The 11,055-nt window shown below is 41.0% G+C and overlaps 1 protein-coding gene across 1 annotated transcript in view; it reads right to left on the bottom strand.

The window, feature by feature from the left end:
* Pstpip2 (proline-serine-threonine phosphatase interacting protein 2) overlaps nt 1-11,055 on the bottom strand; it is a 122,817-nt gene that overhangs the window by 47,794 nt on the left and 63,968 nt on the right. Inside the window, exons 3-4 of the mRNA XM_008825914.3 lie at nt 4,826-4,903; nt 2,308-2,342 (exon numbers count right to left, since the gene is read on the bottom strand). Of these exons, the coding sequence (XP_008824136.1) occupies nt 2,308-2,342; nt 4,826-4,903 (113 nt within the window). The remainder of the gene's footprint in view (nt 1-2,307; nt 2,343-4,825; nt 4,904-11,055) is intronic.

Below are 11,055 nucleotides of genomic sequence, written 5' to 3'. Positions count from 1 at the left end.
GGGAGGAGAAAACAAGGAATAGCAAAAAGGTAAATTATTTAGGCACTCGAACGATCAACTACGCTGAAGTTTTTTTGCTTCGCCATGCTTGACTACACAGAGCACATACAAATAAGGACCATGAAAAGACCCTGTGTCTGCACTGAGAAATAGCTCTATCAGTGAAAAGACATCATCTATGGAGGAGTTAAGAGAAATATTTATTTACCTAGCTTTCATATCTGTGATATCATACACATACACACACACACACACACACACACATACACTCTCTTCCTCAGGGAGGAGCGTAGAAACTAATCTTCCTCTTGCTTTTAGTGGGTCCTACAGGTAGGAATGATGTATTGAGAAGCCTGGAAGAGGGAATAGCCTTGCTGGATTTCCCACTCACTCCACTCAAGCATGCCTATGCAATGAGGTCTCCATAAAAGCCCAAAGGCAGGGTTTAAGGGGCTTCCCAACAGCAAGCATGTGGAGATTCCTGGGTAGAGTGCTCATACCAGTGGAACTGCACAGCATAAGTCTGCTGAGCCCATTCCTGGCTAGTGTACTCAGGACATGGAGACTCCCAAACCCCTCTCCCATCCCTCATCCCATATATCTCTTCATCTGTATCCTTTGTAATATGTCTCATTATAAACCAGCAAATGTAACTGTTTCCCCAAGTTCGGTGAGCTGCTACAATAAATCAACTGAATACAAAAGGAGTTGTGGGAACCTGATTTTTACCCTGTTGGTCAGAAGCACAGGTAAAAGTGGCTCAGTCTTGGGAGTGGCATCTATCGCGGGCACTGAGCCCTCAGCTTAGGGGATCTGACTCTATCTCCAGGTCGATAGTGTGGGAGCTGAATTGCATTAAAGGATACCGGCTAGAACCTGATAAAAAGATAACTATTTGCCGTAGGGAAGAAATCTTCCCACATTTTGGGTCCAAAGTCTCCTGAGTTAATTACGGTATGATAGTAGAGGAAACAGACACTAGATTTGTTCTGATAGACCACCACTCAACTATCTTTAGAAACACTTCAAGGATATGTCATACACAGTGTACCTGTTGACATCCTTCACTTGGAAGTCCCTGTACTGAAGGACAAAAAGCTCCAGAAGCAGGCTTTGAGACAGGCCTGAGGAACACCAAGCTGGACAGGACCTCTTGAAGAGCAAAGTATCAGGCCTCACCCCACATCTCCCAGCACCTGGTTGTCACCACATTATAGTAATTAAGCAAAAGTCTGTTGGTGGAATTCCAAGTCAGGTACACAACCAAGGGTCACAATACAGGACATAAAGACTAAGAAAGCATGCTGGGGATGCAGTGACTTCTGCCTTCTGTGTGCATGGTACCAGCCATCTGAGAAGAGCAAAGATGGCCATCACAGGAAGAGCGACTTCCCTGAAAAAGATGCATCTTCCTAGCAGAGATGAACCCAGACTCACCCTAGACTTGAGACACAGAGATCACTGGTTCCCTTTGAGAAAGCAGTTCTAGGGGACTAGCAGCGAGGGACTCAGAGTTAGCTTCCTGGCAGGTAGGAGGGAAACGAGGCTCAGGGAGATTAATGTACCTTTCACTTAAACATTTAGGATGGCTGACTTCTTACTTCTTCTCCCTTACCAAGACTTGGTGGGCTTCTTTTCTGTTGAAGGGAACTGTTTGGTGGGACTTGCAAATCTCACAGAAGAGACTTGGAGGGGGGGGGCTTCCTGTAGAAACTAATCAGCTTCCCTTTCTTTGTCTAGATTATCCAATCCCCTGCCAATTCCCTGATAGTCCAAATCAGCCAATTCCAAGGGGAATAGGGAACTCATCCCACCCCCAAACATCTGAAAGTTTTATCTCTGCAAGACCAATTTAGACACTATCTTGGGTCCTCTCCCACTTGAGGGAGTCTGTCTCTTTGTGTTCTTTGCGGTATGTGTGCATTCTATTTTGGTGACCATGTCTCAGTGTCTCTGAATAAGAACAAAGCAGGAAAAGTTCTCCCAGGGTATTGTTCCTATTTGAGAGCATGCAGAATCTCAGGCCCCACCCCAGCTTCCTGTGTCAGAAACCAAAGAAGAACCCAGCAATCTGTGCAAATCACAAATCCTCTGGGTGATTCCAGATGGCTTGGCCAGTGCAAAAGGAGTTGTTCTGGTGTGCAGATGTAGAGGGTCCTGTTACTCTGCAGAGCTATTTCTCACCTTAGACTTGCTCAAAAAAATTTTTGCACCCAATAAGAAATGGTTGTGCAAATTATAATTTGCCTTAGATAGAAGACAAAGAGTTTACCAAAGACAGCAAATACAGTTTTAAACATAACTCACGCTGCTTGAAGACCTCAAGGGCTCGCTTCAGGGTACTGAAAAACAAGTACATATACAATTTCAATTCTGGAAGTCAACTGTCAGGCTTTTCTCTGCTTACATCTTAACTTAGAGCATACAGATGCCTCTTTTCCCTAGAGCTTGACCAACAGTATAAAACTAAAGCTTCTTAAATCTAATTTCCTCAATCCCAGACATAAGTAATTCTTCACTGTCTGCCCTGGGCAGAACAAGTTACAAAAACTGTTTCATTTCCACAAATAGTAATGTAGGAATTAGGAATTGTGGTTCCTTACACATAAGAATATGTTGTAAAACACGTAATAGGGACTGGAAAGATAGCTCAACAGTTAAGAGCACTGGCTGCTAGGCTGGGCATTAGAGCACACCTTTAATCCCAGCACTCGGGAGGCAGAGGCAGGCGGATGTCTGTGAATTCGAGGCCAGCCTGATCTCCATAGTGAACCCAGGCCAGCTGGGGCTACAAAAAGACCCTGCCTCAAAAAGATCAAAAAACAAAAAACAAATACTTGCTATTCTTCCAGAGAACACAGGTTTGATTCCCAGGACCCACATGGTGGCTAACAACTGTCTATAACTCCAGTTCCGGGGGATCTGACACTTACATACATGCAGACAAAATACTTATACAGATAAAATAAAAATAATAAATAAAACATTAAAAAAAGCTCAAACCCTAGCTCCCCCAAGTATCTGTGTGTGTGTGTGTGTGATATGTGTGTGTGTGTGTGTGTGTGTGTATGTGTGAATGATTTGAGACAGCATCTCGAATAGCCCAGGTGACCTTGAACTTGTTATGTTGCTGAAGCCAACCTTAAACCCCTAATCCTGCCTGCAACTTCCCAAATGCTGGGGTTACGGGTATGCATCACTAACCCCAGGTCAAACTCTAGCTCTTGAATGTCCCCTTTTCCAATTAATCATCATATACTTATTGATCAGAAACTTTAGGCCAGGCCTGTTTTTAAATTTTATCTTTTAGTTAATAAAAATTATGTACATTTATCATGTACAACACAATATTTTGAAATATATATGCACTGTAGAATGGCTCAATAGAGCTAATTAACATATACATTGCCTCACATTCTTACCATTTTTTGGTAGTGATATGCTTAAAATCTACTCTCGGTTCTTTTTTTAAAGATTTATTTATTTTTATTTTATGTGTATGTGTGTTCTTTTTAAGAATACAATATTTTGGGGCTGGAGACATGGCACCGAGGTTAAGAGCACTGGCTGCTCTTGCAGATGACGTGGTTCAGTTCCCAGCACCCATATGACATCTAAAAAAACCTCTGTAACTCCACTTCCAGGGGATCTGATACCCTCTTCTGTGCTCTGTCAGTACCAGGCATACACATGATACACATACATACATACATACATACATACATACATACATACATACATGCAGGGAAAACATTCATACACATTAAATAAATAAAAATATTTAAATATTTTAATTTAATATACAATATTTTTGCTGTTAACTATAGTCACAATACTGTACAGTAAATCTCTTGAACTTATTTTTCCTAATGGAAATCTTAGTATCTTTTTTCTTTTCCATTTTCATGTATGTGGTATATATGTTTGTATGCATGTTTACATGTGTATGGGCACATGTGTATGCATGTACATGCATGTGAAGGTGCTAGGTTAATATCATGAGTCATCTTTTATTGCTCTTCTACTTTATTCACTGAGGCAGGTCTCTTAGTCAAACCCAGAGCACACTGATATGGCTACTCTTACTACCCAGCTTGCTCTGGGGATTCCCTCTTTCCACCTTCCAACGCTGGAATTACAGGCAGGCTGCTACACCGAGCCAGCACTTATGTGCATCTAGGGATCCAAACTCCAGTTCTCATGATTGTGCAGCAAGCGTTTTAACCACTGAGCTGTCTCCCCAGCCCTGAAATTGTGTCTTTTGACTATGATCTTCCTAACCTTGGCACCAGTCCCTAGTGATTTCATTTCTATTTGATTATTTTTCAAAATTTCATAAACACTTTTGAAAAATCACCTAACTCATTATTTGTATTCACTATTTTATAAACAGACTACATATATATATGGGTTTTTTATTACATCTGTTAATTACAATATCTAAAATTCAGTAAAGTCTGCTATTTATTGCTTCTTTTGAACTGTATTCATAACTCTGTGTGTGTGTGTGTGTGTGTGTGTGTGTTTTGTTAACTATATTTCTTTAGCAAAGGTCTGTGTTCATGTCTGACAGGTAAATCAAGACCTTATCCAAGATCATTTCAAACTAAATTTGTAACTTAGGATTCTTCAGACTACACCAAATATATATATATATGTGGTTACTATATATATATAAACTAAAAATTCTGTCTGTCCCATTAGGACCTCTGAGAAAACACAAAATTTTTTTCTCACTCAACATACTGTAATTGTTGGCCAAGTCCACTTGCCAAAGCAGTTGGGGCTTTGGGCAGTATGAGCCAGAAAAACATGTGGCACCTACTTGATCTCAGACTGTCCACATGGCTTCTTCCTGGAGAGATTTAGTAGATCTTTGCCATATTTCTCTTCGATTGATGCCCTAAAGGGAACAGAAGAGAGGGTCATGGGTCCTGCTCAGAGCTGACTCTCAGTTAAGACATGCAAGACACTGTCCTTAAGGAAAAGTTGTCACTTTACTATAGAAATTCAGGTGTAATGTCATAGTCTAGAATGTAAGCATCTACAATAAAAAAGAACAAAAAGTTAAAATACCTCAATAAAATAAAATATAACGCCAGGCATGGTGATGCACACCTGTAATCCCCACACTTGAGAGGTAGAGGCAGGAAGACCAGGAATTCAAGGTCAACCTGGGACACATGAGAACCCGTGTCAATAAAACAAAAATAAATACATAAATAAAATGCAAGACTGTTTTATGGCTTTTGAATTTGTTTTTATTGTTTCACGTATATGAGTGTTTTGCATGTACATATTTAAGTGCACATAAGCATGCAATCCCCACGGAGGCCAGAAGAGGGTGTCAGTTCCCTTGGAACTAGAGTTATATAAATAAAATGCAAGACTGTTTTATGGCTTTTGAATTTGTTCATATTGTTTCACGTATATGAGTGTTTTACATGTACATATTTAAGTGCACATAAGCATGCAATCCCCACGGAGGCCAGAAGAGGGTGTCAGATCCCTTGGAACTAGAGTTATGGATGGCTATTAGTCACCATGTGGGTGTTGGGAACCAAACTAGGGCACTCTGCAAGAGCAACAAGCAGTCTTAACTGCTGAGCTATTTCTCCAGCCTCCTATTTTATGATTTTTTGGTTTTGGTTTTGGGGATTTTGAGGGTTGGAGGTTGGAGGTTGTTTGCTTTTGGAACTTGAAACTGAAAGGAGAGTCTTGTATTTGCTAGGTGAGTGTTCTTCCACTGAGCTAAATGTCCAACAGGAGACTCCTACTTTACAATGAGAAAGAAACACAAGACTAGTGGCCTTCATCTCAAAGCTATTCTCCAGCTAAGTCCCTTACTTTTATTTTTTATGTGAGGGTTTTGCTTGCATGTATTTAAGTGCACCACATGCATGCAATGCCCATAGAGGCCAGAAGAGGGCATCAGATCCCTTGGAACTGGAGTTATGGATGCTTGTGAGCCACCATGTAGGTGCAGGGAACCAAACCCAGGTCCTTTGGAAGAGCAGCAAGTGCTCTTAACCACTGAGGAGCCACCTCTCCAACCCCTAAGCTGAGCTTTTTATAGTTTTTATTTTTAAATTTATTTATTTATTTGAGGCAAGATCTCTATGACTCTTTTTTTAAAGGTTTATTTTTATTATTATATTTTGTTGTGGTTTGGGGCTTTTTGTTGTTTCTGTTGTTTTATTTTTTGAGGCAGTGTCTCACTATGCAGCACTAGCTGACCTGGAACTCACTATGTAGACCAAGCTGGCCTCAAACTCACAGAGATCCACCTGCCTCTGTCTCCTGAGTGCTTGGATTAAAGGTGTGTACCAACATGCCTGGATACTTCTATTATTTTTAATTATGTGTATGTGGGTATGCAGATGTCTTCAGAGGACAGAGGTATCAGATCCCCTCTGGAGCTAGAGTTATAGGTGGTTATGAGATGCCCAGTGTGCGTCCTCTACAAGAGCAATAAGGGATCTAAACCACTGAGCCACCTCTACAAACCCAGCCTTAAACTTTGAACTCAAACAACCCTTCACCTCAACCTCCCAGGTTAAGACAACAGACCCATACTACAGTAACTGGCTTAAGCATTTTTTTAAAGGTGTTTCCTCTAAGAGGGCCCTTTTCCATCCTCCAGAGATGCTCCTTCACAGTCATTTCAAATACACAGCTAAACTCTATCAAAGAGAAGGGAATTTCAAGATGTAAGCTGCAGCTCACATGACTCACAAAAACGAGTGCCTGTTAGTGTTATCTAAAGACTGAGCATCCTCTTCCCTTCCCTGCTCACCCCACTGGTCTATCAGTATCTCCATTTTTTTTGTCCTAGCATCAGCGTTATCCAAACTATACTTCTAGGTTAAGGTGTTTCACACTGGATTATCCTGGTTTCTTTATTCAAATTTTCAAAAGTTCTAGAAATAAAAAAATGAATACATTCTCAGGCTGGAGAGATGGCTCAGTGGTTAAAAGCACTTACTGCTCTTACAGAGGACCGAGTTCAATTCCCAGCACCCATATGGTGGTTGCAAACTATCCTTGGCTCCAGTTCCAGGGGAAAAAACCCTCTTCTGACCTCTGTAGCATTGCACGACACAGGTGCACTTGCATGCATGCAGGCAATGCACTCATACACATAAAATAAAAATAATAAAACTTTTTTTTAAATGAATACATTCTCATGGCAGAAGAAGATGGCTCAGTCAGTAAAGTGGTTGCTATGCAAATATAAGGACCTGAGTTTGGACTCCCAGAACCCATGTGAATCTGTACTTCCACTAGGGGTGAGGTAAGGGGGGAGGGAATCTCTAAGGTTTGCTGGCAAGCCAGTCTAGCCAATCAGTGAGCTCCAGATTCAGTGAAAGACCTTATCTCAAAGGTGGAAAGCAACTGAGGAAGACACCCAACATCAATGTCTGGCCTCCATGTGTACACACACCCACATGCACATATATGCCCACATAAACATGTACATAAACATACACACACACACACACACACAGATTCAAATAAAGATAGCTCAGTTGGTAAAGGACTTAAGTTTGATTTACCTAGAACCCAGGTTTAAAAAAAAAAAAAAGACACACATGTGCAATCCCAGTACTGGGGAGTGGAGACAAGAGGATGCCGGCCAGCCAGCCAGCCTACACAGGGAGCTTTAGGACAGGGAGAGACACTGTCCAAAGAAAAAACAAAAGAGGACAGCTTCTAAGGAACAACATCTAAGGTTGTCCCCTGGCTTCCACATGCAACACACCCATACCCACACAACCATGTACATTTGCACACACACAAACATGCATATACAACATTCAAAAAACACAAAGGTATCAAGTCTTAAGCATCAAAGTTCCCTCCACACCCTCCAGCCCCGCTTCTCTAGGGAAGCCTCTACTGAATTGGGTGTCTTTTCAAACTATATAACATGCACACATATACAGTGCATTCTATGTTTGCCTACATAAGATCGCTCTATTATTTGCCATTGTTTTTCACCCACAATGGATGTGTGTGTGTGTGTGTGTGTGTGCGTGTGTGCAAAACATAGAGACTTCCATAGTTCACCTTCCCCAATTTGTTGTCCGTTTTCAATACCACAAAATGTTCACCATATATTCATGGGTATTTCAGGAGTATTTGTCTAAAGACTTACTAGTCTTCTTTGTTTGTTTGCTTACTTGCTGGTTTGTTTGAAACAGGGTCTCATGTAGCCCCACCTAGCCTCAAACTCACTATCTCACTATGTAGCTGAGACTGGCCTTAAGCTCATGATCCTCCTGCCTCTACCTCCTAAGTAGTGGATTACAGGCATGTACCATCATGCCCAGTTTAGACATGCATTTTAAATTTTAAAAAATTGTGCCAGCTGCAAAGTCATAGGTTCAATCACAAAAACACACAAAGAAAGAAAGAAAGAAAGAAAGAAAGAAAGAAAGAAAGAAAGGAAAAGAAAAGAAAGGAGGGAGGGAGGGAGGGAAAGGAGAGAAAGAGCGAGCCAGCAAAATGGCAGAGCAAATAAAGTGCTTGCTGTACAAATCTGATGAGCTCTGTTCAATCCTTGGAACCCACATAAAGGTGAACATGAGTTGTCCCCAACACTCATGAAAAAGCCAGGAGTGGCAGTCTATGCCTGTAGTCCGAGCACCAAGGGAGCAGAACCAGGCTGTATCCCAAGAACTCACTGGCCAGCCAGTGCAGCTGAAAGAGCATGCTCCAAGTTCAGGGAGAAACCATGTCTCAAGGAATAAGGTAGAGAGTGGTGGAGGAAGACACCCAATATGGACATCTGGCTTCCACATGCACCTAGACACATATGTGCATACACACATGCACCACACAAACACACACGCAAATAAAACCTTTTTTTTTTTTTTTTTTGGTCTTTTTGAGACAGGGTCTCCCTATAGTCCCAGCTGTACTGGAACTCACTGTGTGGACCAGGCTGGCCTTGAACTCACAGAGATCTGCCTGCCTCTGCCTCCCAAGTGCTGGGATTAAAGGCGTGCGCCACCACGCCCGTCAGAAAAGGACTTCGGATTCCCCTGGAACTGGAGTTAAGGACGGTTCGTAGCCGCCATGTGGGTGCTGGGAATTGAGCCCAGGTCCCCTGAAAGAGCAATCAGTGCTCTTAACCACTAAGCCATCTCTCCAGCCCGCAAATAAAAACTTTTAAAAGTAAAAGATCCTACCATGCCATTATCTTGCAGTTCTTCTTCCTGTATGCCTATAATTCATACCTTTGGTCTTTTTATGGTATCACACAATTCCTGCATATTCCATTCTTGTGATTTCTTAAATTTTTCATAATCTTTGCTTGAGTGGTCAGGTTCGTCCACTTTATCTTCCAGTCTTGATACTCTGTTTCCCGTTTCGTTCATCCTATTGGTGAGGCTTTCTCCTGTCATTTCTAATTGGCTTATGGAGTGTTTCACTTCGTTCTTTATTTCAGCCTGAGTATTCTTCAATATTTCTAGCTCTTTTCTGAATTCATTCAGAAGTTTATCCCTATCTTCCTTCAGCTCTATGATTACCTTGTTTGTGTGTTCTTTAAATTCACTGAAATCTTTTATCATGTATATAATTGTTCTTTTGAGTTCCATGTCCTGCATTATCTCTTTGGGGTTCTCATTGTACTCCTCTAGAAGACTATTGGTATTTGGTGGGGATATGTTAATTTGTGTGATTTTGACATGTGAATTTCTGTTGTAGTTTCTGATTCTTGTGTGAGATGTGAGCCTTCAAGTTTAGGTCTGCTTCTTTTTGTGAACTTTATGTGTCTTTGTGGCTGACTTTTTGGGCATGAAAAGCTGGTTCCTCTAAGCTTCCGGTTCTCTCTTTTGATTTTATATTGGAGTGGCCAGATTGCTTTTGTCTTCAGGAGTTCCCACACAGGCCCAAGTCAGATGAAGATCAGATGCTCTTAACCACATACAGACACATATCAAAAAGATCATCCACCATGATCAAATCAGCTTTGTCCCAAAGACGCAGGGATGGTTCAATATACGTAAATCAATAAACGTCATAAATCATAGAAATAGGCTCAAAGACAAGAACCACATGGTCATCTCAATAGATGCAGAGAACATCTTTGACAAAATTCAACATGCATTTATGTTCAAAGTCCTAGAGGGAATTGGACTGGAGGGAACATACCTCAACATAATTAAAGCCATATATAACAAACCCACAGCCAACATCATTCTAAATGCAGAAAAACTGGAAGCATTCCCATTGAAATCAGGAACCAGACAAGGCTGCCCACTATCCCCACTTCTCTTTAACATAGTGCTTGAATCTCTTGCAAGAGCAACAAGAGCAGGAAATTAAAGGAATAATAATGGGAAAAGAAGAGAACAAATTATCCCTTTTGCAGATGATATATTATATCTAAGAGATGCCAAAAATTCCACCAGAAAAGTCCTAGAAATTATTAACACATTCAGTAAAGTGGCAGGTTACAAAATTGACCTACAAAAGTCTGTAGCCTTTCTATATACCAACAACAAATAATCAGAGAAAGAGTACATGGAAACACTCTCCTTCACAATAGCTGCAAAAAAAATAAAGTATCTCAGAATAAACCTGACCAAAGACATTAAAGACCTCTGCAATGAAAATTTTAAATCTTGTAAGAAAGAGATTGAGGAAGACATCAGAAGATAGAAGGACCTCCCATGCTCATGGATTGGAAGAATTAATATTGTGAAAATGACCATCCTACCAAAAGTCATTTATAGATTCAATGCAATGCCAATCAAAATCCCCATGACATTTTTCACAGAATTGGAAAAAACCACCCTAAGATTCATATGGAAGCACAAAAGACCTCAGAGAGCCAAAGCAATCCGGAGGACTAAAAGCAATGTTGGGGGGATTACTATACCAGATTTTAAGCTGTACTGCAGAGCTATAGTCACAAAAAGAACATGGTACTGGCACAAAAATAGACCCAAAGAACAATGGAACAAAATTAAAGACCCAAATATGAGTACATGCAATTTCAGCCACCTGATATTTGACAAAGGGGCCAAGAACATTCACTGGAGG

This window comes from Nannospalax galili, unplaced genomic scaffold (genome assembly GCF_000622305.1).
Source record: "Nannospalax galili isolate Female #2095 unplaced genomic scaffold, S.galili_v1.0 scaffold169, whole genome shotgun sequence".
NCBI lineage: Eukaryota > Metazoa > Chordata > Mammalia > Rodentia > Spalacidae > Nannospalax > Nannospalax galili.
Note: the sequence above shows the minus strand (reverse complement) of the source record. Positions and strands in the feature narration are given on the sequence as shown.